The following is a 27743-nucleotide window of genomic DNA, read 5'->3' on the forward strand; positions in this document are numbered from 1 at the left end:
TCTACCAAAAAAATAATGTGTAAACTCACGATACAAATTACACTCATAAGTGACCTCAACATTTCAACGTATATGAGCAGTTCTAAAATTCACATAGTTTTAATTTTCGGATATGCTCAGCGTGAATAATTTTACAAAGTGAATCCCAAATTTTGAAACCGTGCCAAAATAACATAAATATCACTCCTAAAGCATAAGAAGAATTGACAGCCCCCCCCCCCCAAACTGAGCAAGACCCCAGGAGCCCAATACTCTACCAAAAAAATAATGTGTAAACTCACGATACAAATTACACTCATAAGTGACCTCAACATTTCAACGTATATGAGCAGTTCTAAAATTCACATAGTTTTAATTTTCGGATATGCTCAGCGTGAATAATTTTACAAAGTGAATCCCAAATTTTGAAACCGTGCCAAAATAACATAAATATCACTCCTAAAGCATAAGAAGAATTGACAGCCCCCCCCCCCCAAACTGAGCAAGACCCCAGGAGCCCAACCTTCTAAGGGTTAAAAGTCATGTCGACTTATTCTTGATGCCCCCCTTATCGAAAATTGTTCTTTGTAGTACCGATTTGAAGATGGATTACGACTATGAACAAAAGAATAAATTTTAAACTTCATATTTGTAAAATTGAAAATACAAATTGAAATTGAAATTGAAAAAAAAATTGAAATTGAAAATACATGACGTAATGTCTTCCAACCTTATCACATTTTTTTCATTACGTAATATTTACCACCACCAAACCACTTTTGACGATCGAATTTGTTAATTTATTATTCGGTAATATGTTTAGATGATGTCACGTCATTACGCTGATTTGAGATATAATTTCATTCATGACGTCGTATGGATGAAAAACTTTTACAAGTTTTATACTCTGCTGAGATTAAAGAAGAAACATAAATGATAAATATTGGAGAAATTGAGTCTCCTTTACAACTTAAGAATCGAACAACTCAAAACTGCTGAAACAAACGTTTTGTTTAAGTGAAAGAATCACTGCAAGCAACCAATGCCAAAATGCGCGCCGAAGAAGTCATGGGAGTGTGAGGTGTCAAAATTTTAACAGGTTGTTATTTTTCTACATCAATGTGACGTTAGTTAAAACTTTAAAAAGTCTATATCCTTGCTTCTGTAGAAAATCTTTTAATCTACTGTACAATTTAGTCATCAAGGTTTTCCATACTTTTTTTAAAGAGAGAGCTTTTACCTCCCCCCCCCCCCCCCCCCCCTTGCAACTTGAGTTGACTTACTTACTTAGGTTGGGATCCAAATATTAAAAAAAAAATTAATATGTATTAATAAAAAAAAAAAAAAAAAGATGATGCCCAAAACATTGGGGGGGCAGCTGCCCCGTCTGCCCCCCCTCTGCCGGCGCCACTGCATGTGGTGTTGCAATTTAGACAGAATGATAAGTTCCGATTCAACATTTGCATAAAGTAAGTGTGAAAAGCACAATTGGTGAGCATAAATAAGCTTATTCACTAGCATGTAGGCTAGTGAATAAGCTTATTTACTATATATAATATATACTATTTCAATTGTTTCTTCCAAGTCCCAAGTTTCTTCTAGTGTGAGTGTGTCATTAACAACTTTTGCTGCAGCGTCGGTAATTAGCTGTTTTTTTATAATTTGATCAAGCAACATTTTTTCTATTGTGTTGTCTAAATACTGGCAAGCTGGTAACAAACTACGCAACACAACTACATAATTGTTAATTGATTTTCTTGAGTTTTGGGCTCGTCTTCGAAAGGGAACCCTTGCAGTGATTGGGTTTTCTTTCTAGTCGAAGTGATTCTCTAAAACTTTCATTGTTCGTGAGCACTATCTTCTTCCCCAAATAAAGATTCATCCACTATTAAAGCGGAACAAATTCGGTGACCTTCTGCTTCTGACAGAAATCACCGCGAAAACAGAACACAAAAAATCATCCCCTCCTACGCTCCTCTAACCCATCAAACATGATGACGATACATCTGGAGGCATCGAAAAAAAAACATTTATCTGAGTGAGATTCAGATGCTCCTGATATTTCACATGAACTTGCTGAAATCAAAAAAGTCATCCCAACGCATTTGACCTCGTTGAGCTCTCTGCACGAGTGTTGACGTTGCCCGAAACAAGATCTTTCAAAACCACAGATGTATTTCTTCTAGTTCTAATTTCTAACACTAGACGGTAATTAATCCTTAGAAAAATGCTGCTGTTGAATGTGGAGCTCAAATTTAGTCTATAGTCTGTGGGCTCAGCCTACGTGTTGCATATACAATGCAGAAACCACAAGTTACAGACGGAAGAAAATTTGAGATGAAATGGAAGATTTCTATGATGGAATGGAAATGATGTGGAAGAAAATGTCAGGATGGAAAATGTAAAGAACGTCTTCCATTTCATGCCGCCCCATATCCTGGGTAAATGAGAGGCTACCAACAGCAGATTGTTTAGGCGACTGATTAAGCTGATTCTCACCAGCTCAGTGGCCGAGGAGTTTCGCCTTCGGCTGTAGTGCTAGACTGCTGGTAGTTCGCCCCGTTAGCTCAGTGGTTGCGCACCCGATTCAAGATCAAGCGGCGCTAGTTCGACTCTCGGGGTGTGCGTTTGAGCAATGCATTTCAGGACTAAGCTACTCTTCAGCGGTACCTAGTAAATGGAATACTGTAATTCTCCGGCAACAACACTTCAACAAAATCGAAAACAATCTCAGTAACCGGCCTGGGTCAAAAGCCTCTACAAGTATGCGAAACTACCAGGAATAGCCTATCAAGGTTTTGTCAGTCCGAGGATAAAGATTCAACAACCAACCAAACCAACCGCCTGCTGACTGTATCCTTTCTTGCATAATGCAGTGGCGATAAGTCGAGTAATAATGTGGTGACATGGTAAACTTGATAGAAAATTAAAAATGAGGCCTGACGCTAAAAAACCTTAACAGTTGTAGAACCACAATAAAGAAACCATAACATTCGATCTTCTATATTATTAAGGTGATCGTCTGTTAACTAAATCCAGCAATCATGGTTTTTATGACTGTTGCAATAAATTCTCTATTCATTGATAATGATCTATGGGCTAATCAAAAAACGAAAATTTGAAATAATTGCAAAATGATATGCATAGTCAATAATGAGTTACACGTTCGAACTTTGATAAAGACTGGTATTGATCCACTTGTTGGAGTAGGCCTGGTGTTTCTGACGTGTAAATTATTATTTGACTGAGTGTTTGCAGTATTGCTTTCGGTTGTTGTTGTTTCGGTGGACTTGTTTGTAGAAAAACTTTGTGTTGAATTAGTCGTTGCGGAAGTTAGTTCGTTTTCTGGCTTGGTTGAAACGTCCACACGTAATGCAGAACCTAAAAATGCAAGGAAAAGATAAGCCAAAAACTCGCAAAGTGTTCACAAGTTCAAATACTTTGTTATCGCAGGGGTGGATCTAGCAACTACCCTAAGGGAAGGGGTGGTAAGTGATTTCAACAAAACACAATGATGTATAGGTTTACATTAATCCAATTAACTTTGCAAATAGGCCACACCGTAATGAAGTTACTTTTTCTGTGTTTTGGAGGGGAGGCGATCGGTCCAATTTTTCTCCATGGATCAGCCACTGTGTTATCGAGTACATTTTAAAGAAATGACTTGGATCAGATGAACGAGAAGTCACTGCTAAGCATTTGGTGACATGTTTTTTAAAACACAACAACGTGCTTTTGGCAATGATCAAACCCATGACCTGTGTTTTCCACACGCTATCAAAGCCAGTTCAGGTCAGAAGGCTATATCAACTACTCATATGCATTTCTTTTCAAAGCAGCTAACTGTTTATAATCATGGGAGAAATCAATCAACTTTTCTATAGTCGACGGCATGCCGTTGAGTGATTTGACAAAGACAGAGCCACATGCTCTTGAGCGGTGTCGAACCGGTGCCTTATCGAACGTCGAATCAGGGTTCTCACAACTTGGCTATGTAATTGACAGATCATAGCCAACCCAGGGCCAAACCCGTTTTCAATCATTTACAAAACTAACGTTAATAAACGTATTTTCAATCTACGCATACACCACTTGGTTTTGTTTCTTCTTTATGAGAACTTTTCCCTTGTGTACGCACAGACAAATGTCCTCTGATAATATAGTTAGGAAACCCACCTGCCGCATTTGAAGCATGAAAGGAAATGGTGACATTCAATTCATCGTATGATGCATTATCAACGCCTGAATAAATACAATGAATAAAGTAATAATGTTAGACAATGACTTTAAACATTGAAGGAAGATGATGGAGTAATCACAACAACTAAAAGGAAATAGCTATCTTTCTGTTGTGGCAGTGGCGTAGCCAGAGGGAGGGGGTTGGGGGTTACAACCCCCCCTTTGGCACGCGTGTGACGTCACGACATTGAGAATGATGCTATCAGTCTAAAAAAAAATTTGCCTAATTTTAAACAAATCTGCATTAAAAGAGCGAGTTTTGCCAATACCAAACACTGAAATATCTCAGCCTGGAAGTAGCAACAAGACAACATAGAGACTTAGCTTTATTTCCGAAAAATACCGAAAAAAACATGATCTAATGCCTTTGCTGTGCCACCGGACAGCACCATTTTACAGGAATATTCATACCCACATTTTTGTTGAAAATGCTCTCAGAATGCACCAAATTCAATGTAATTTTTCAAAATTTTTTGGGGAGGCGAAACCCCCCCCCCCTTTCTAAATTCCTGGCTACGCTACTGTGTTGTGGCATGAGTGGATTTACAAAATGTTTATATAACTTTCCAAATATACAAAAATCTGTTTCATTTAGTTTATAATTTATTCTTCCTCACTCAGTTACATGATAGATCGTGGAAATCTTTATCCTCTGATTGAGAAAGCTTTTTTTCAGGGTTTAATCCTAACAGTTTCGCATGCTTATAGAAGCTGTAAATCACCGACGCAGATATTGCTGTCTACCAACTATTCCATCTACTAGGTGCCGTCAAATGAAGAACTGTTCATGATATGCGTTGCTCAAGCGCACACTCCCAGAAACGAACCAGATCTTGTTAGTTCCTTCGTTCATTAAGTTAGGCGCTTAACCAACTGAACTATCGGGTCAGAGCTGACAAATTAATTAACCTATTATAAAAGCCAAAATTGAAGGATATTCATGCTTGATTATCATTTATCATTAGTATGGAGCTGGTCCAGATCTTTACCAGATCTAGACAAGATAATGTGGTTGTCTGGAAAGTTACCAGGACTTTCGTCAAAGAACCATTGCTTCTTTGTCACAAAACAATGTTTTTAATGTGTACGCCTTAAACGTAAACCTAGAATTGATAAACTCAATTGGGTTTTCTGCTTATTTAAAAATGTAAACCGCAGTGAAGAGGACTAAACAGCAAGTAAAGGCTATTCCAGGAAGAAAAAAAAACAAAAAATAATTTCATCCCAGTGATTTGCAGAGCTGTTGAGTCGGAGGAAAAATGTGCGACTGTTTTTATATTGTACTGTTTAATTTCGTGTGTGTATTGTTTTTTATGTTGTATATAACATATATTTGCGTTCAACTCCGATACCGTTCCATCTCATGTCAAATAAGCTATGACACCACCCGGGTGTGGCAGACTTGATGACCAGTTCGGTCCTTCTGCCACTCCTATCACCATCAGCAAACAACCTAGCTCACTTTGTAATCTTGTATTGTTTTTCGTTTTGTTTTTTTCGCATATGCTGGTGATGCAAAATAAAAGAACTTCTTCAGCGACTCCAACTCTGGACACGCTAAACTCACTCCGACTCCACAGCCTTGCTGATTTTGTTTTTCGCGTTTGGGTACCAGACAAAAACCAGAGACTTAGTCGAAAACACTTCGAAAGGAGCCAGCGGTGGTTTTCGATCTGTTGTGATTGACTGCGTTTAGTGTTTAAGTAATAATGGTCACACCTGACAAACTAAAAACCGAAAAAACATCGCTTTGATTTGCAATACATAATGCTCAATACGACTGATTTTACTTACAATACTTCTTTGTGTCGATGCCATACAAGTTTTTGTTGTAAGTACTTCTTCCATCTTTAAAACACTTTGAGGCTGCTTTATCGCAATTGCACAGCTTTGTTTTGAATGGAGTGTTTTCTCCTAAAACATCATGTAAGTTACTAAACTATAAGGCATAGTACATATAATAACATTATGCAATTGCAACTTAGTAAGCAAAATAGAACCATTTTTGTTGGAGTGTGTGTTCACAAAATATGTGTAACGGGAAATTTGTGATTTAAAAATTTGTAATTTCAAATCGCAACCTTGGCTGTGTTGGCCTGAAGTCCATTTTTATCAAATCTCCAGCAAAAAGATTTCAAATAGCCTAACAGAATTCCAAAACATTTTGCACAGAAGAATCTTCCTAATAATAATTATTGTTAATTGATTGTTCAGATAATTGTGTAGCCTATAGCCCTTTTCGTACTAGGTAGGCACTAGGTAATTTGCCTACTATATAAGTAGCTTAAAGAACTTGAAGTTCACTACACTCCTATAAATAGATGCTTTATCAACATGAACACAAGTTCACTCTTATCTAAATGCAATGTGTCTCTTTATTAGATGATAGTTGACTGTGTATCTTCGCTAGCTTAACCAAGCGTATGCTTTTGTGTGTCATTTCGTCTTTATTTTGAGGCTTAGATCAACGGCATCTTGCCTCCCATTTCAAGAGAAGAATTTTTAAAAAGCAGATTTCAGTAAATTCCTGCTTTGCGTCCTCAACAATTTTAACTGCTGATAAAGGTAGGAAACTGTAGACTAGTCTACACTGTTTAAACATACTACAAAGGCTAAACTAAAAAAAATTACCGCATATTATTTTCTTTTCAACGCAGTTGTAATTGTAGCCAGCAACTAACGGATGAGAGATAAAGTTTTCCCAGCCAATCTTTGGAATGGATTCTAATTCTTCATAACATTTGTCGTGCTGCATGCAACACCTGACAAAATATTGGAAATGAAATGGAATTTATTTGAATAAATCAAAGCAGTCAAACAAGTCTTAAGGTTAACTACCTTTTTTTCCACGTCATCTAAATATTTATAAATATGATATATAGTAATTGTAGCCTATATCTGTTTCAATTTTTGGATTGCATTTCCAAATTGATCACATTATTATCTTAATTTTTCTTGCTGCTTTATGCAAGAAGAACAGAATTAGTGACAGTTTTTGAAGCCGTTGCAATGACTCGACCAAGAATCGAACTCAGGTCTAAGAAAAGCAGTTGCAAAGATGAAAACCAGTTTGTTATAGGATACCGGAGTGGGTTAGCTTCACTATTGGTCAGTTTTGAAGCTGTTTCTTCGGACTGACAAAGCCTCTGATAGGCTATTCTTGGCAGATTCGCATGCTTGTAGATGCTTTGAACCACTGACGCAAAGCCGATTACGAAGACGGACAGAGCGAAGTTTCTTCTTGTTGAAATGTTGTTACTGTAAAATTATTCCAATCACTGGGTTCCGCTGAACGGAAAGCAGTCCTGAAATATGTTTTTCAAACGCACACCCCAGAGCCAAACCAGTGCCAGTTGATCTTTGTCTTGGTGAATGCAAGGCCGTTAATGGCCTCACTAATGCCCGGTACAAATAAAGGACTAAGACTCCATAAAGAAATCACCTTTAAAAACATTATATCAAGGGAAGGAAAATTGCCAGGTTCACTAAGTACAGTTATAATTTTCCGTCAAAATGTGTGAATTGTTCTTGAAAAAGAATCCAGAATAGATGCAAATGCATTATAGGCTATCACAGTAGGACTTCAAAGAAAATGTGATGCGTTCTTCGATCTTCCCTGAAAACATTTTAGGCCGACGAAATTCTCCCGGACAGTGGTCTAAAAGTTCCTTTGCACTTCTTGATGGAGCTACTCGGTAAATGCATGAATCTCGGAATAAATACATGGCCTCCAGGTAAGGCTCTTTTGTTTGGAGGAAGGAAGTCATGTGCGTCGGGACTAATACACGCCATAAGCCATACGGTCATTCAGACAACCAGTTAAAGAAAATTCATTTTTTTTTCACTTTTTGACATTTACCAGGTCATTTCTATATGTTCACACTGGCTATTTGAATAAATAAATAGAAAAAAGTAGTTTCATACTTCCTTTTTACAAGTAACAACAGGTTACCCATCTCCATTAAGTTTGTCAGGACTTTTGACGAAAGCTCGTTCTCTTGTGAGTTACTTAGTGCAATCACTATCAACTTAAAATATATTTGCTGTCTCACCAATCTGTGTAATCCAAAGGCAAACCCGATCCAGAAAATCCACAATAGCAGCCGTAGTTTCCGTAATTCCCCGGAAGTACAACCTTCGGCTGATAACAACTCATCACGACGTAGAAGTTGGCAAAGCTTCGTTTGTTTCTGATTTCTGAAATTGGTTCTGGCATTGTGACAATGAATTCAGTTAAACTTTTACTATAGTTGGAAGCTGGAGTTATGGTACTTTTTTGATTTTTTAATGAAATAAATTACAAGCTTGAAGAAGCTTGTGAAAAACTTGGTTGGTTGATTTGATTTTGAATCTTTATCCTCGGACTGAAAAAGCCTTGATAGGTTATTCCTGGTAGTATCACATACTTGTAGACTTACAGAGGGCCTTGACGCAGGGCGGTTACCGAGATTGGCAAACTGAAGTTTTCCGATTGTTGAAGTGTTGTTGTCGGGGAATTGTTCCATTCACTAGGTGCCGCTGAATGAAGAGCAGTCCTGAAATGCGTTGCTCAAGCGCACACCCCGAGAGTCGAACCAGCGCCGCGTGATCTTGAGCAGAGCGCGTAACCACTGAGCTAACGGAGCGGAAAAGCGGAACAAAAATGAACACTAGGCTTTGTAACGAATTTTTGTTTACCACGACAATTAAGTTTTCATATAATGTAGCAATTGTGGCATGAGGGTAGTTTCAAAATGATCGTCGGACCACTCGGCATGCGACAACTCAGCAAGTGCTTCAATTTAGCAATTACATTTCAGCTACTGCCAAGTCAGCAAATGAGATTTACGTGCTCACGTCGGACGTGTTTGGTCATCGCTTGCTAAACTGAATTTGCTGACTTTTGACATGCTAAGTTATGGCTTGCTCAGTTGTTACTTGCTCAATTTCATCATTTACTGACTTCAGCCACTTGCTCAAATGTTGCTAACTTAATTGTCACTTGCTCAGTTCACAACTGCTGTCTTGTAAGAGACTCTTTCAAAACGCAGTATTTTTTATTTCAAGCAGTCTAATCTTATAGGCCGCTAGTCCTTTCATATCTACATACGTGTTTGTCACAGGCACGACTGACTTAACCCAACATCATTGTCTATTTATGAATAACAAAAAGCCTGTGTCACCAGAATATCTGGCCCAAGCTAACGAACTTAGGCTACTTACTTAAAGCTGGGATAGCTATAAGCTACGCAATAACTGAAAATTTTGATTTTAGCCTACATGTAGGCCTAGCCTACAGTAAAACCTCATAAGGTAGTTTTAATTTGCTACTAAAAATACAATAATAATCGGCTTTTAACAAAACTAAACAGACTATAGACATAGAGCAGTGGTTCTCAACGGGGTGGTACCGCCCCCCGGGGGGCGTTTTGATTTTGCAGGGGGGGCGGTATGATTACCTCGGATTAAGGGGGGCGTTTTGATTATTAAGAGGCATTCTGGTTTAACCCATCTACCGCTCAGCGTAACGATTTTGTCAAAGAGCTCGTATCTTCGTGGTAGCATTTCCTACCTCATTCCTGGTGAAAATGGAATTCAGCTGTGTTGTTCTGCTCCATACCAAACAGCGAAACCCACTTGACATATCCATAAGAGGTGATCTTCGAATGTTTCTCACTGGCTTTACACCGGATGTGAAGAAACTGGAATTTTTTCACCAAGCCCAGGGTTCACACTGACTACCAGTAGGCCTATACTGTTTTCATGCTCGCAAATATATATTTGCTTTTCATCAAATATAGTTACTAGTCTCTAAAACCTTTACAGCCCGTTTCACCCTAAAAAGGTGATCATCAGAATAGAAATAGAAACATAATTCTATTTGAATAAGGACCTTCTGATGATCCCCCTTTTAGGGTAAAACAGGCTGTAAGGGTTTTGGAGACTGGTAACTAGCCTATATTTAATGTAATTACATCGCTCTGCTTGGCTTTTTGCTTGGCATTGAGCACTTTTTGTAGTATTAATAGTATTTATTGTTTTATATTCGCTTTTCGTAATTACCGGTAATCGTTTTTGTTGGGGGGCGTTAAAATTATGCCAGTTCATGAAGGGGGCGTTGTTCCAAAAAAGTTTGAGAAACACTGACATAGAGTTTCCCACAAGTCAGCAGTTGTGAACTGAGCTAGTGACAACTGAGCTAGCAACATTTCAGCAAGTGGCTAAATTTGGTAAATGATAAAACTGAGCAAGTCATAACTTGGCATGTCAAAAGTCAGCAAAATGAGTTTGGCAAGCGATGAAAATGCAAGTCCGACGTGAGCAAGTAAATCTCACTTGCTGACTTGGCAAGAGCTGAAATGTAGGCTAACTGCTTTGTCGCATGCCAAGTAGTCTGACGACCTAGACATAGGCCTACTACGTGACTTAACCGTTGGTTTTAGATTTATAATAATAGGCTATCACAACGCTTCTTCTGTTTTAGCCTAACCTTAAAATATCTTTAGTTTAAACTCGCTTACTTGCAACTTCACCAAAATGTAGACTTGGTTTGATGAAAATTAAACCAAGCGATAAGATTGCAACAGAAACAAACAGAAACAGCAGAATTGTACTTTTTCTCAATAAACTGTTTGATTTAAGCATGCTCTGCGCTGCGTCGTTCCACATCCGACAAGAAAGCTCGACATACACGAACTCAATCAGGAGTCTGAATATTAAACAGGAAATAAGCATTTCCGTCTGTCGTGGTAGGGTACTAGCATTATTGTCGTTTAGATTCATTGCTTCATCAATATCCACAGTAGAATGGTAGCATATCAACAATTATTGCAGGATTTTTATAGCCGAAAAAAAACACAAGTTGATCAGTTCTTGTGACAAGTTAACTACAGATTGTAGATCATGGAGATGCGAAACTATATCCGCTTTTAGCTTAATCGCAACCTAGAATTGTTACATTTGATGCATTGGTACGGAAATATGTTTTTTCTTTTGTTGGAGGATACGAATCGTCGTCTAACTCTATTGTTACCTTTTACCTCCCTGACTTTGTAGTTTCATTTCAATTACTTTTGCGCAGCAGCTGCATGTACACTACTACAGCTTTTGCATTTTTCTTTATTTGTGTGATTTGAATATGGACATTTTTGTCTGATACAAAATAAATAATAATAACTTATAACAGAGTAAAATCACAAGTTGACCAGTCCTCCTGCAAATCCAAGAAATCTGGCATTTATTGTTGTACCTTCTTTGGTAGATGAAAACGGTCTGTCGTTTTTTTTCTCAAAATATTTTTTCGGATGTTGTGAGCGTTGACTATTGAGGTTAAGTGAGCCTGTTGAGACAGTTCTGGTACTTTGGTCTTTTCTTAGAAATATCCCTGAATAAGTTCGATGGAAATTTGATGCTTTGGGCGAACTAGGCCTTCAAAATAGGCAATATAGTACAATAGCCTATAGCCCTATACTGTAGGCCTACATAGACACTGCTTCAACACTTGGTTGCATCTCTGAAACACTTGAAAGTTATGACTCTTTCACACAAACAATCAACCAAGATGTACTTGTTTATTTTACAGCATGTTGTGATGCGATTAAGGAAATAGACAGTGATGTATGCGCAATAATTGCGCATACAAGAAATGTTGACGCTGTCAGCGTAAACGCAAACGTTCGAAAAACCATACGCCGCATGCGTTAACGCAACGTGGAAAAAAAGTTGGCGGCGTCAGCGCATACACTAGCGCAAACTAATTTTGTTTGCTAGGTGCCAAACATACACACGGTATAAACCACTCGAAACATACAAGTTTTATTTTGAATTTCCACGAAGAAACACAAGCATCTGAAAGTGTTCATCTGACATTTTGCTGTGTTTTGGTTCCGATATATCTTTGCCCATTGAAAACATTCTTTCAACTGCAGCGCTGGAAGATATTGGCGTGTTGTAGCGAAAAAAATACATTAAAAAGTATGCGTTGACGCTATGCGCTAAAAAACCGCGAAAACTTTACGGCGCAAGCTCAAGCGCAAACTATCCAAAAAAAGTGGCCGCAAGCGTAAGCGCAAACAAAAAGTCTACGCCGCATACTTGCGGTGTAGAATTTGCGTCGTATATGTACATCTCTGGAAATAGATGATTAGATTAATAATATCCATTTTTTTTTCAATATTGTAAAATGTCGTCTGAATCATTCTATTTGGCGAAAACTTGACAAAAGTGCTTAGGCAGACGTCCAATGCCAGTTGAAGGAAAGTTCTACAAATGTACACATTTAGTTCCGAACATGATAAAAAAGTATAACGTGACTCTTCACTGAGGGCAGATCCAACAAGCAGTCTGAGGGGAGAAATTTCAACAAAAAAATGATGCATAGGTCTACATTTTAATTCGACCTTGTAAAAGCAACGTAAATGAAGTTACTTTTCTGTGTTTTCGGCGATCGCCTCTCCTCCCTAGATGCGCCATTGTATTCACCATGTTTAGTAAATCTGATGTCTAACATAAAAGTTATCTCTAAGTTATAAACAATTCAACAACATTTTTATATTGAAACATGTATTGTATAAACGTCATTATTTTAAGAAGTAAAATCGATTTAACAGAACTGATATCAATTAAGACATCATCGCCCCCAAAATATCTTAAAAAAGAGCATTATTGTATGTAGTACAGTATATATTATTGTATGTTGGCCCATGGAAGTCCACATTGCGTAAGCATTTTAATTAAATTCTGTATGTTTTCGTCTCAAACTAAATGGAAGAGTTGTTTCCAACTTTTGGTGGCACAATTGGCACATTCAGTTTTTTGGCCAGAGTGACGTATTTGCTTCTCATCTCATCCAGCTTCAAATACGTTCCCTTGAGTACAAAAAAAACTTTGTTACATTTCAATTTACTGTATAAAAGTCAATTAGGCCTAAACATGCAAAATTCTTTCATGAAATGGATCTTATACCTTGCTACTGTACAGTGTACACACGACTCAAGCGACGTTGCATGCAAGCTAGTGTTATCTACTAGGTGCCGCGAAGCTATCTCAGAAACTGATGCTTGACCACACACGCAGAGACTCGAACCATTGCTGTGATTAAACCGTTTCTTTGTTTGCTAGTCAGAGACTTCACTGGGAAAGCTTTTGGAACAGATTGATTGTATGTAAATTTTTACCCTGAAACTGAGAAAGTCTCTTAAAAAACGTAATTCTAGCAGCTTTCGTATATTTGCTTCAGTTTTGAACCATTGACACAAACCCGGTTACCGAGATAGGTAGAGTGAAATTTTCGCTTGTTGAAGTGTTGTTGTTTGGGGTTTATTACATCCACTAAGTGCCACTCAATGAAGAACAGTCCTTGAAACGTGTTGCTCAAGCGTGCATTCCAGAATCGAACCAGCCTTTCATGAACTTCCGGCTTCTTTGTTCACAAAGTAAAAGGCTTATTCTACTGAGACAAACTCAAACATTAATGAACAGAAAATGAACAAAAACATTGTAGCTAACACTTTAAAATCGATGAAATGAACAAAAACAGTGCTTGAGTTCAAGTAATAAACGAACACACTTGTTTTCAGTTTAAAACATTTCGAAGTGTTTCATTAATCTAACGACATTGCGCAGATTACTTTAGTGTGCAAGATTTTAAAATATTTACTTGCAAATGCCTGTGACCATCATTCAAGTCAAAGCCTTCTCTTCCGTGGAGCATCCGACGATTGTTGAAGCATACAAGGTCTCCGGCTTTTAATTTAAAACGAAACTAAAAAGACAAAATATGATTTAAGTCTTACAGACAAAGCCGAAGGAAGCCACTCACTATCAGTCATCGAGTGAAATGAACTACTTTCCGTTAAAAACTGCAGTGGATCCAGCTGTGACACTTAGTCAGATGCCTCAAAAACCCAACTATTACATAAACATTTCTCTGCAAATTTTATCGTATGCTTAATCACGTTTTCATGACTTAACCGGAGGCATAGTAAAAACATTATTTTAAATTCAGATAATATGAAACCAAAGAAGTTTCCAGAAATAGTTGATAAAACTACCATTCAACGTTTTATAGGCAGAGAAAACTTCTTCTCAAACCGTTGAAAATTTCATGATCAGATCACCGCTTCAATGCGTGATGGAAATCTACAGGAAAATCTGCATCAGGCATTGCAGAGTGCAAAAAACAGTGTTGCGTTGTGTTGTTTGTTTCAAGTAATTTAAGAAACTGAATATCTTCTGCCTTATCTTCTGGTAGCTATGTTTTGTTTTTGTTAATAAGATTTTCGCATTCTTAGCAGATATCATAAATCGTGTTGTCAGTGTTTCTCGAAATTTAATTAAAGCAGCAGATTCCTTTTTGGCATGTTTGTATTTCTTGTATTCATCAACCAAATGAATAATTTTGTTTTGGATATTTTTGTTTTGTCATCAGTGGAATGCAAGCAGGCTGCCATACTTTTGCTAGACATACTGCTGTATGTATCCCAATTCCCAAGCTGCGAGCTTCCCACTCTGGTGGTTACGGGGATTTAATTGAAGATGATATATGTATTTCTGAAGAACATCTCCAGTAGTTGGTCCAAATTGTCCTGTCTTAAAATGTTTTAAAGGCTACAAATTACCAAGCAAACCAACATTGTTCATTTTACTCTTCCTCAGCTCCATGATGAATAAATGAATACACACAGAATATTAGACAGAAGTGTATACAATACGTTTATAACCATACAAGATACAAGTAGAAAATGCTAACCGATCAATAGTGAAACCTGAAATGCATTACAGAAGGTTATCGTTAAGTTCAGCTGACTTAATCCATTTTTTGCCACATGATTTAGATACATAGACTACATTATGCTGTGTGAGAGATGCTATTGAAATTGTGGCAGACCGTGACCATCTTGCACTTGATCAGAGCTCTTTCTGAGCAATGAAGCATGTATTCTAACATCAAGTGCAATGTTTGTTTTTTTTCGCTTGGGAACCCAGATGTTATAGTTTTGCAGAGTGCAAAAAACACTGTTTTTTTGCACTCTGCAATGCCTGATGCAGATTTTCCTGTAGATTTCCATCACGCATTGTAGCGGTGATCTGATCATGAAATTTTCAACGGTTTGAGAAGAAGTTTTCTCTGCCTATAAAACGTTGAATGGTAGTTTTATCAACTAATTTTAAATTAACTTCAACATTACCAAGCCTTGTCACTCAAACCTACAGACAGTCAGTTTTAATTTGATGCATATCGTCAAATACAAAGTGTAGCCTACGTTTTAACGTAAACAGACAGCGATTATTGAGCCTCAAAATATACAAAAGCGGTGAAAACTGCCATTTATCTCCATTTAAAATAGAGCATAGCCATTCAGATTGAATTAACTTGCGCAAAATAATTTACTGGAACCAAGCCACTTCCATCAAGCATTGTTATGGTTTGAGACGTGTCAAAAATATTTCTTGCACGGTTTTGGGATTGTTTATTTTCCTAAGTGGACACAAACGTTGATGCGTACTCTTTCATTCACGGCAACTTGTTTTGAGAAAATTAAATTGCATAATTGCTTTTTGTATTTTGTTTTGTATTTTGTATAGTGATATTCTCAAGTTATTGGTAAAAACAGAATAACTGCAAAGCGATATTGTAGTGCTCAGGATAAAAGCACAGTTTGTAGGCTATACAGTACTTGGTATCAAACTCATACCACAAATCCATAAAGGAAACATTTGTACCTTTATACCGCAGAAAGCTTACTTCAATGCCGGCTAAAAGTTTCACAACAAATCGAAGTGCATACCTGAATTTCTTTTCGCTTGATGATTTCTGTAAATCTTCGGTTTGCGTTAAAATATCGGTTGACGTCCTTTCCTCGTACTTGAAGGGGAGAAGTTGTGGCGGGACTCCAGTTTACTCCCACAATCTATAAGGAACATGAAAAAGTGTATCCCAGACAACATGTCAGTGGTTTTTTACATTAATCAGTCATCACAAACTACAACGAGCTAGCAAAGGCTTTTTTTAGCCAACAAATAAGTCCTTTAAACATTGAATCAACGCCTACAAACTTTATATCAATGTGAAAAGAATGGATAGGTTAGTCAGACCGAATAATTTTAAACAACAACGTGTCACTGTTATTCTCACTGACTAGCTATGGGTTCAAAGGTCACTTCACAATTGCAGAACGTGGAAGATATGCGAATGTAGTTTTCTTGCAGATAAGACCAGACTCTTGAAGCAAATAATACTCTCCATTTCTGACTCCACTGATAAGTAGGCAAACAAAATTAGGCTGATAAGCACCTTAGACCCTCAGTGAAATAACGCTACTGTTTATAGGCCAACATCGTATCAACGACTATGGACGTTGCAACGATGTGAAAGCGAAAGCTTTCAACGCTGTTTTTTATCGATTTTCAAAGAACTCTTGACTTTTGACCATTCACTTTGCTTTAGCTAATATCTCATAAAATGCAATTTGATAAGAAGCAATAAAAATATTAAAAAACTTAACAACCAGCGGTTTCAGTTCACCAGACCTTCCCAAAGTAATCAAGAGCAATGTGTGGACGCTGATGACTGAGATATACTGGATAGAACGGCTCTTTTCTTTCGAAGTCGATTGTGGAGAAAAGAACTGGAATTTCAACTAAACTCTGGAAATCATCTGGAGATTCCTTCCGCAGAATTTCAGCTGCTTCAAACGCGTCTACGAATGTTGAATAACCACCAATGACACATGAGTCGAATCTAGACAACAACATATTTGTACAGCTAAGTTAGCTGCAGTTGACATTGACACTATTTGCTTTGTAAAGCGCTGAGGAGCAACGCATTCTGTGATGGATACAGCGCTATCATTAATAAGTAGCACACATTGTAATTATTATTACTAATTTTTCCAAAACAGTTACTAAAACCATATGTTGAACATGCTAAAAAAATACCAAGCATTTTGTAAGGCAATCCCCACAGATATATAGCTTATGGTAGCTTATGCAACTTTGAGGTGATGCTTGAGGTGAGGTGTACCAAAGACCGCTGAAAGGCTGATTTGGGCCCGGTGCAAACAATGTTCCTGGGCCAGCAAAACAAGACACCGCTGAAAGTGCACAGTATAGCAAAAGTAAGTGCGCGTTCATTCCACTTCTAGGCCCCCCTTGAAAAAGACTCCTAAAGCTTTATTAAAATCATCTCAAGCTCTGGTGTAACCACAAGTACCTCTTGGACACCATCACAGCATGCACCCCCGGTGGTAGCTTACAGCTTCGGGTCACGTGTGTTCGACATTAGAAATATCGTCAGCAATATCAGTTTTACATTTATCGGGAGTACGGCAAGCGATTGTGTCATGGAAAGGCACATGATGGCAAACACTGAGATCGGCTTTCTTGTCTTCCCATCTATTAATCAAGAACTCAATCTGTATACATACGCTTGGATGCAAGTTCATTTCAGTTTGTTTTTATTTCTGACCGTCACAACAAAGACCATATATATCAAACATAGCAGAGGTCTAAAAAAAGGTAGAAGCGACAAAACGCGGACCAGAAAACCCGCTTCCTTTTCAGCAAACAATGTCCCATTCTAATCTCATCGATAAAATTAATGTGAGCAGATTGATTTAAAAGGTATGAGTTAATATTAATATAGTCTGTGTTCTAACAATTGAGGTTGAGCATGTGTTTAATGATTTATTTTGGATAATTTAAGGTTGTCGCTTACTTTATGGCATGTAGTAGTTGAACCCCCACTCCGTTTTCATATTGCAACAAATCTTGGTGTAAGGCCAGAGGTTCGCCAGTGTTGCTGAAGTTTAAAGCATCGTCTGCTATAACATCAAATACCTGAAATGGATCGTTAAAAAAAAAAAATTTTGGAAGTGGTTAGCCTACTATATATGAAATGTCGTCAAACGGCTAGTCATTGATTAGCTTTTTTACCCATCACAAAGACCGAGGCTAAACAAACTAAGCCAAAATTAAAGGGCTTTACACTTGCGAAACGAAAAAGACCACAGTGCGTTTTATGCTTTTGCCAAAAATCAGCTTTTGCTTGATATGTTAGAACATTGGTCTTCAACTGGTGGGCCATGGTTCAATGAATTAATTGCGCTCGATTGTAGCGTCTCAACGGTTGTATACAATTTGAATCATATTTTGTGTGAGCAATTTTATGATATCGTTAAAGCTGATGCTTTCTTGTTGGAAAAAGTTCAGGAAGCCGCAAAATATTCATGGGCTGAATCTGGCAAATAAATTTGTTTTGTTTTTTGCCGTAGCTTTTGTTGCATGGGCCGCATAATTGAAAACCACTGTGTTAGAACATATTTTGGATTATGTATGAACATTAAAGTGTTTCTTCTTACTCTTCCATAATTTGTCTCATCAACATAGCAAATTTTTTCGGCAACCTGAAACAAAGAAGATAAGTAAATGATGACGTCATTAAAAAGGGCAATTGAAACACCAAAAAAAAGCAAAGAAAAACATGAAATAAGAATAAGCAAACCTTGAAATCTTAATCAAAACTTGAAATTTGAAATCTTATTAGTCACAGCGAGGTTCCCAAGCAACTAATGAAATCCAAGTAGGCTACAAGAGTTAAGCTAAACATGCAATGAAATCGCTTCCACTGCACAAGCGGAAACTAGTAATTTGAGAAAAAATGTGCCAAAATTTTCTCTCTTTTTCCCAAAAAGTAATCTAACGTTTTCAGGAACATCTCCTGCCTCTAAAAGCTAAAAAGCATTAAGTTTCAATAACTGCTATCACTCTAAAATTGGTTTTAGATCGTTCACCTCAATCACAGTATTGGGCTTTGTGGGAACGTTTTGAATCACGCAGAACCCGGATTCGACCACTGTCTTTAACCACCTACAGAGCAAAAAACACATTAATATTACTTCATGTCGCCTTACGACAATTCAATTTTAGCCAGTACTTTTTACATTGATTCAACGTCTGCAGATGTTGAATCAACGTAGAATTACCAATTTGTTCACTTTTTAGTTGAATGTCTTATTTACGAGTCTCCTTCAAGTCAGCAGTTGTGAACTGAGCAAGCGACAACTGAGCAAGTGACAACTGAGCAAGTGACAACTGAGCAAGTGACAACTGAGCAAGTGACAACTGAGCAAGTGACAACTGAGCAAGCGACAACTGAGCAAGCCACAACTGAACAAGCGACAACTGATCAAGCGACTACTGAGCAAGCGACAACTGAGCAAGCGACAACTGAGCAAGCGACAACTGAGCAAGTGACAACTGAGCTAGCAGCATTTCAGCAATGGGGCGGAAGTTGGTAAATGATGACACTGAGCAAGCGACAACTGAGCAAGTGACAACTGAGCAATTGACAACTGAGCAAGTGACAACTGAGCTAGCAACATTTTAGCAATGGGGCGGAAGTTGGTAAATGATGAAACTGAGCAAGTAACAACTGAGCAAGCTGAAACTTGGAATGTTACAAGTCAGCAAAATGAATTTAGCAAGCAATGATCAAGCAAGTCCGACGTGAGCACGTAAATCTCATTTGCAGACTTGGCAGTAGCAGAAATGAACTTGCTGAGTTGTTAAATCAATTTAACCTCAGTATTTTACTTAAGATTAAATGCAACCGTTATTATTTTCAAAAACTTTGGTAGGCTATAACAACAGCAGGAATCGAACAATTAAACGCTTTCGCACAATTTAACAATAGAACACTTTCGCATTTATTTGCGTCCAGTTTCCTCATCTGTGAGCTGCTTGTTCGGAGAACTGGTTTTCATGTAGACTGCTACTCATTCTGTTCTTGAAGGTTTTCATAAATAGTTTGTAAACATGTGAAAGTAGGCTAATGGGGCGATAACTTGCAAGATATTTCTTGTTTTCTTTTTTAAAGAGAAGAGGAATTATGTCATCCTTCCACTGTTCTGACAATTTTTCTGTTTAAAGTGCCTCTGACTGGAAAATAAATTTGCTAAATTTACCTAAGATACCAAAGAGATGACACTAACAAACTTTCCTGACCAACAAATCGTAAAAAATATCAACGGGCTACTAAGTTACACGCTTGCAAACTTTCGTTCACTTTCGGCAAATCTGGCACTCATTCAATTGCGAAAATAAAAACGGCAACCTCGCTGTGACGTCACCGTGGGTGGGAAGGATACATTCTTTCTCTGTGGTGAGTTTGTAAGGTATGGTACGACTGCTCCAAAACGTCAATGTGTGGGGCTCTATTGGTCTAAAGCATGTGCAAAATGAGAATTACCGAAATGAAAAAGTCAACTTATTATTACTATCAGGTTTAGATCAAATAGATTGAGTTTAAATGTTATCAAACAGCATCTCAATTCAATTGAAATTGCAGTTTTTCTAAACTCTTGTAGGGCTACAATTTGGATAATTTTTTATTTGTCCTAATCTGGCTATAGCCATTTGCAGTGTAACAGCAGTATCTCACAGACAGTACCCTTAATTTATGGTTGAGGTAATGCCTGGAAATTGCTGTTTATGTGACAGAGTCAGTGACAAAGACACGTCCTATCTTTTCATGCTTTCAAACAAAACAAGGTGCCGAGAAGAAAATAGTCAAAGTTTTCTTCAAGTGTTCGAAAGTGGGATGGACCATACAAAACTAGTCGTATATGTTCTCTTCACTTCAATGGAGATGATTTTGTTAACACCACCAACCCGATTTGGATCTTCTTAGCAATGAGTGGCGTGCTGGGTGGTCACAGCGGTAAACCATAATCTCTTCGTGGGAAAATTGTAACGTAAGATTCCCGAATCCGTTCGTCTGCATGTAATGACCGAAAAAGAAACACTCCTTTGAAACGTCTATTCAAATTTGTATTTCTGTAAAATTAGCCACCTGGCTGTCGAAATTGGATGTAACGCCGTACACCACTAAAACTTGTCACTACAGAACAGATTACTTAGCTAAAAGACGGAAATTTTCGTCCAGCTGACAAGTACTAAGCAAACAGTTAAATATGCGACTGACTTCCAACAAACAATTTTAAGAATAACCAGAATGATTTGCAATATCTCAAACTCACGTACGCAGTAATGTGACGCAATGAAAGACAATTATGAAGTCATTCAAACAGGTGTTCAAAGCGGCTGATGCAATATTTCATCAGGTCTTACGAACGATGGTGCAATATTTGGACATTTTCTAGCAATTTCCATGACGTAAGATGCCAGCTAGGTTAAGTAGACCATAACGGTTTTTATATGACGTTTGATTTGGTGAAAATTGTCGGGAACACTGGGAACTGTAGGTGGTGCGTTTGCCACAAGTGCGAGTCTATGTCCCAGCCCGATGAATGTGTATGTTGCCATGAAGTGCCACAGAAGAAAAAACTTTTGAAGAAAGACGCATCTAGCATTCTAGCTGTGTTACCAATTTGACCAATTTTGAGGCACACTTACATCCTGCAGTTCTGAGGACTTTTTTTTATGAGGAGCAGGAAGAACTGGAGAAAAAGCAATAAACCGAAAGGAGAAAACGGAGACCTATCAAAAGAGTAAGGATGCTACATTAGGCTAAAAATACCCTCAACGCTAAAGAATGCACACTAAACGAAGTGATTTTATTTCCTTGCAAGCAGTAGGCTATCGGTAATTAGTTGCTTACAGGCATGTAGCCTATTGGAGTGGATACTACAAGGTGGTGCTCTCGGAAGCAACAATCGGATTGTGCTGCCGTCATGCATTGTTTGGCGAATCCGAAACAATTTTCAAGTCCAGATGGCCGTTACACCGGATTTCAATGGCCAACTGAAGGCACATTATGAGAGAGAAAGAGAGCTTTTATATATTTATGAATAGTGATGAGTGATGATGAATTAAATATGAATGATGATTCGTACGATTTCTTCATTTTTCACTTCAAGTATATTTTAGGTTTTGTAGGAACATATCCAGTACAGTTTTATTAAACTGCAAAAAACAATAAATCTTCGAAAAAAGCAACCGCTTGTACCAACTCCGACCAAACTGTGATCCACCAATTACATCTAGAAAGCATTTGTTTTATCCGTCGCTAACGACGCCCACCCACGATGACGTAACACCACCAAAGTCGTCCCAGAGCAGTGAAATATGGAGTTTCGCCTGTGGTGGCGCTGCGGAACTGTCGTTTTGTATAAATTTCGCCCTAACCAGTCGAGCTTCGAGGTTAAGATTAAAAAGTTTGCTAAGCATAATTCTGCGCTAGAAAATGCTTAGAAAAGTTATTATACTTGGGTCCAACCTGTCAGGGGCACTTTAAATCAATTTCTTAAAATAATAAAAAAATAAAAAATTCAAAATGTAGATACTAAACTCATGTTCAGTCAATCGGATGTTTTTTTAATTGTTTCTAACACTAGTTGCAACGTTCATCTGATAAAATTGAAAGTAAAATTAACAACAAACAAGATGGTTTATTGCTTCACTGACGTTTCGCGCACCATGACAGTGCGCATCCTCAGAGCGAATAACATACAAAATAAAATTTCACCAGGTTATAGACTGCAGTGTGATTGAAGGCAACAAAAAATAAAACACGCAATATTTTGAAAATTGGCCAATGATGTGTGAGCGGTTACTTTCCACGTTAAATTATGTAAAAACTTCCAACAATAAACATAAAAATTCAAAGCAGTGACAACAGTAAAAAACAGTGCGATTGAAGGCAAGAGAAATAGAACACAATGTTTTGTTAAACAAATAAAGAACACAAAGAAATAGAACACAACAATTGTTTGTTTAGATGAATTAAGATATTTCCCTGAGGAGGGCAGAAAGTTTTGCCGAAAACGTTTGAAATTATGTATCTATTTCATTTCTGTATTAGTATAGCTTTGGTAGAGAGGTACTTTTTAAAAACCATAGACAGACAATCGATAACAACTTAATAACATTGAATTGCATAATTCAAAATTAATACAGAAATGAAATAGATACATAATTTCGAACGTTTTCGGCAAAACTTTCTGCCCTCTTCAGGAAAATATCTTAATTCATCTAAACAAAACAATTTTACGTTCGAAATTATGTATCTATTTCATTTCTGTATTAATTTTGAATTATGCAATTCAATGTTATTAAGTTGTTATCGATTTCTGTATTAATTTTGAATTATGCAATTCAACGTATTAAGTTGTTATCGATTGTCTGTCTAATGTTTTAAAGATTGGCTAATGATGTGTGGTTACTTTCGACGTTAAATTACGTAAAAAAAACTTCCAACAATAAACATAAATTCGAAGCACTGAAAACCACCAGAAATTCGAGACAAAATTAGATTGCAATAACTTTTCCAACTGTGTTTAAGTAGGCTTGAAGCCTGCATGTCGAGACAATAATGATTTATAAGGTTTTGGTAAAAGGTTTCCGTCGTTCCGGTTGAGTGCATCGCAATGTTTGGATGTGATGTTGATGAAGCAACTTTCTGCGGTGGTGCGTTGATAATAATTACTTTCATTTTTCAAAATATTTGTTTCTGACCAGTTAATTTTGCGACCCTCTTCTAGCATGTGTGAACAAAAGGCTGACTTTTTATGTTCTATATTTTTGACAGCTCTGCGATGTTCTTTGACCCGGGAATTTATACTACGTTCAGTTTGGCCAATATAAACTGCGTCACAATCATTACACGGAATTTCATAAACAACACCACATTTATTGTGAAAAGGGGTAGGGTCTTTTGGTAGTGATAAAATATTGGCGATGGTTCGAAATGGTTTCCTAGCGACTTTAACTCCGGCGCGATTCAATGCTCGCCTTATCGACTCAGAAACTCCCTGTATGTATGGAATGGTGGTGAAACTGTTACAAGTTTTGCTGTTGCTTTGTTTGACCTGACGTTTGGTCGAGAAATGAGTGTGCAGTTCTGCCGTTTCTGCCACTCATTTCTCGACCAAACGTCAGGTCAAACAAAGCAACAGCAAAACTTACAACAGTTTCACCACCATTCCATACATACAGGGAGTTTCTGAGTCGATAAGGCGAGCATTGAATCGCGCCGGAGTTAAAGTCGCTAGGAAACCATTTCGAACCATCGGCAATATTTTATCACTAATTCCGTGTAATGATTGTGACGCAGTTTATATTGGCCAAACTAAACGTAGTATAAATTCCCGGGTCAAAGAAAATCGCAGAGCTGTCAAAAATATGGAACATGAAAAGTCAGCCCTTTGTTCACACATGCTAGAAGAGGATCACAAAATTAACTGGTCAGAAACAAATATTTTGAAAAATGAAAGTAATTATTATCAACGCACCACCGCAGAAAGTTGCTTCATCAACATCACATCCAAACATTGCAATGTAATCAACCGGAACGACGGAAACCTTTTACCAAAACCTTATAAATCATTATTGTCTCGACATGCAGGCTTCAAGCCTACTTAAGCACAGTTGGAAAAGTTATTGCAATCTAATTTTGTCTCGAATTTCTGGTGGTCTTCAGTGCTTCGAATTTATGTTTATTGTTGGAAGTTTTTTACGTAATTTAACGTCGAAAGTAACCACATATCATTAGCCAATCTTTAAAACATTGTGTTTTATTTCTCTTGCCTTCAATCGCACTTTTTTTTTCTGTTGTCACTGCTTTGAATTTTTATGTTTATTGTTGGAGGTTTTTACATAATTTAACGTGGAAAGTAACCGCTCACACATCATTGGCCAATTTTTAAAATATTGCGTGTTTTATTTTTTCTTGCCTTCAATCGCACTGCAGTATATAACCTGGTGAAATTTCATTTTGTATGTTATTCGCTCTGAGGATGCGCATTGTCATGGTGCGCGAAACGTCAGTGAAGCAATAAACCATCTTGTTTGTTGTTAATTTTACTTTCAATTTTATCAGATGAACGTAGCAACTAGTGCTAGAAACGATAATTCAAAATTGTCCTGATGAACACCCAAACCTTTCAGTATTTTGTTTTTTCATTTTTCGTTAAATTCAACAAGCATAAAATATGTTGTTATTGCAACACTTACTCAAACACCCCTTCATCTGGATTTGATAAAATTTTCTCGTAATTCATCGTTGGAATAGATCTAGTTTCTTTGTCCTTTTTGACGTCAGCACTCCGTGATATTACGTCACAATCATTAAGTTTCTTTGTCAAGCAATCGTCACAGTAACAAAGACGACGAAGAGCGTCGAAGTTGTGAAAAGTCGTATGGTTAGAAATGGTTTCGTTACCAAATTCCAAAGAGATCTCTAAAACATTTAATAGAAATGTCAATAGTGCAGGATTTAGTGTTTAGCGTATCGCAAATTTGTCTAACAACTATGATTATAAGACATAGGCTGCCTTCAAAAACTTTTCACATTGCAATTAGAGACGACACAAATTATGTAAACAGATTTTTGGGTCTTAGGCTACTAATTGATTTACTTTCGTCGGATATAGTGACTTCTTGAATAAAAATATTCTTTGGTATTGAGGAAAGATTTATAGTCTTGTTTAACGCAAATCCTGGTACCAGGCATTTCTTGCAATTGCAATTGAACCTCAGCCACGTTGCGTGGAATCTGTAAAAAGTGTCAAGCAACGGGTCATCAAGTTTATATTTAATATGTATTACATGAGTGGACCTACATTATGTAACTTACTTTGCTATTTTGTTATGGACTGCGTTTAAAACACGAACTACATATAAATGTTTGCCCTTACTATTTACAGTTACGTCTGTCCACAGTCCACTGAGCATAATTTGCGTCCCGTACCAATGAGATCGCCGAGCTCCAAACCAAGACATTCTAAGAACACGCTGCGTTTTCGCCAAGTTCCTGAGCTCTTGAAAATCTTCCAGGTCCCTAAAATCACCCTAGACCTGATAGCTCAGTTAGTTAGTGCGTGACGTCTGGAACAAAGAAGCTTCAAGATCAAGCGGTGCTGGTTCGACTCTTGGGGTGTGCGCTTGAGCAACGCACCGGACTGCTCTCCATTCCCGTTAAGGGCTGCTCTCCATTCAGCGGCATCTATTGGATGGAATAATTCCCCGGCAAGAAAACTTCAACAATCGGGAACTTCACTCTTTCAATCTCGGTGACCGGGCCTGCGTCAGTGATCCAAAAGCCTCTACAAGTATGCGAAACTGCCAGGATTAAGCTCTGCAAGAAGCTTTCCCAGTCCGAAGATAAAGATTCAATCAATCAATAAATCAATCATTCAGCGGAATCTAAGGGGTGGACTATTTTCCCGGCAACAACACTTCAACAATCGGAAACTTTACTCTGTCAATCTCAGTGACTGGGCCTGCATTAGTGATTCGAAGCCTTTACTTCTACAAATATGCGAAACTGCCAGGATTAAGCTCTGCAAGAAGCTTTCCGGGTCCTAGGATAAAGATTAAATCAGTCAATAAAACGTCAACGTTACTGCGTTTGACAGAGATATAACTGACTAACAATTTGACAAAACTACCTACGTGACTTAATTCTTTGCTCTAAGAAAATATGGGTCTACAATTTGTTCATGTTTCCATTCATTATCTGTTCACATTTGTACGTCGTTTGGACAAGCAGGCTATTGTCCGTTGTAGGCTATAGTTTTTTGATAGTTTGGCAAGACCTGATGCGTTTACAATGACTTTACCTGTGATAGTATTATTTTATTTGGGGTTTCCCAGTCGTTGGACCACACCCACGTTTTATTAATAAACAGGAATTAATTACTTAACTGACATTAGAGCAAGAAGTTGCCTAAACAGCTCTTTCGTGTTCTATTGTTCAAAGCAGAACCCAAATCGCCTAACTTCAAGATGCTGATTCATTTCCAATGAATCACTACTTACTTGCTAATATGGTTATCCTCCCAGAAAACTTGACAAACATCTCCGTCTTCAACAATTGGAGCACTTTTTATTTTGTAAAACATTTTATCAATACGTAACTTACTTAGGCTAACCAAAAATTTTTCACTTTAAATTTAAAAACCTGTTGCCTATAAGAAAGGTTTGCATAAAATAATTTTTCGTATAAATTACTATTTATTGATTGATATCGGTTTCAGATAATATGAAACCAAGGAACTTTCAGAAATAATTGATTAAACTACCATTCAACGTTTTATATGCAGAGTAAACTTTTTCTCGAACCGTAAAAAATTTTCATTGTTTTTTGCACTCTGCAATGCCTGATGCAGATTTATCTGTAGATTTCCATCACACATTGAAGCCAGGGGCGCCGGAACGATTTTTGACTGGGGGGGCAAGATAACGAAAAAAGGGCACTTTTGTTTATTAAAAGGCCAATTTTTTCAAGTTTTAACATAAGATATAGCGATAATGCTAATCTATCAGCTCACTATGTATTGAGTAATGATAGCCTACAAGTGTCCGGTATACAAATAAGGGCATCATGCTATGTTATAATGATGTAACCTACTGTCAAGCCTTAAAGCAGCCTGCTGCCATGGCCGCTAAGTAGTGCTTGAATGACCGCCAGTGCTATACCTCCTCAATCGGCCAGGTTTGGCCGCCGGTCTCTTCTAGCCAATTATTTAATTTCGCAATGGAATGATCGTGGATTAACTGTCGAAAATATGTAGTAGCCTATCAAA

The 27743-nt window shown here is 37.6% G+C and overlaps 2 protein-coding genes across 2 annotated transcripts; both read right to left on the reverse strand.

The window, feature by feature from the left end:
• Nucleotides 1–2966: 2966 nt before the first annotated feature.
• Nucleotides 2967–10852, reverse strand: LOC145780366 (uncharacterized). The gene is made up of 6 exons (XM_082592065.1): nt 10719–10852; nt 8271–8415; nt 6850–6980; nt 6013–6132; nt 4156–4221; nt 2967–3360 (listed from the first exon to the last, which is right to left on the reverse strand). The coding sequence occupies exons 1-6, from the start codon at nt 10840–10842 to the stop codon at nt 3083–3085; spliced, it is 864 nt and encodes a 287-aa protein (XP_082448191.1). The 5' UTR covers nt 10843–10852; the 3' UTR covers nt 2967–3082.
• Nucleotides 10853–11754: 902 nt separating this feature from the next.
• LOC145779955 (gamma-butyrobetaine dioxygenase-like) lies at nt 11755–27121 on the reverse strand. The gene is made up of 10 exons (XM_082591649.1): nt 26977–27121; nt 25575–25711; nt 25171–25396; nt 18990–19065; nt 18558–18602; nt 17915–18036; nt 16729–16939; nt 15987–16109; nt 13856–13960; nt 11755–13064 (listed from the first exon to the last, which is right to left on the reverse strand). Exons 1-10 carry the CDS (start codon nt 27057–27059, stop codon nt 12957–12959), a joined length of 1236 nt encoding a protein of 411 aa, XP_082447775.1. The 5' UTR covers nt 27060–27121; the 3' UTR covers nt 11755–12956.
• Nucleotides 27122–27743: the final 622 nt, after the last annotated feature.

This window comes from Aplidium turbinatum, chromosome 11 (genome assembly GCF_918807975.1).
Source record: "Aplidium turbinatum chromosome 11, kaAplTurb1.1, whole genome shotgun sequence".
Taxonomy (NCBI): Eukaryota; Metazoa; Chordata; class Ascidiacea; order Aplousobranchia; family Polyclinidae; genus Aplidium; species Aplidium turbinatum.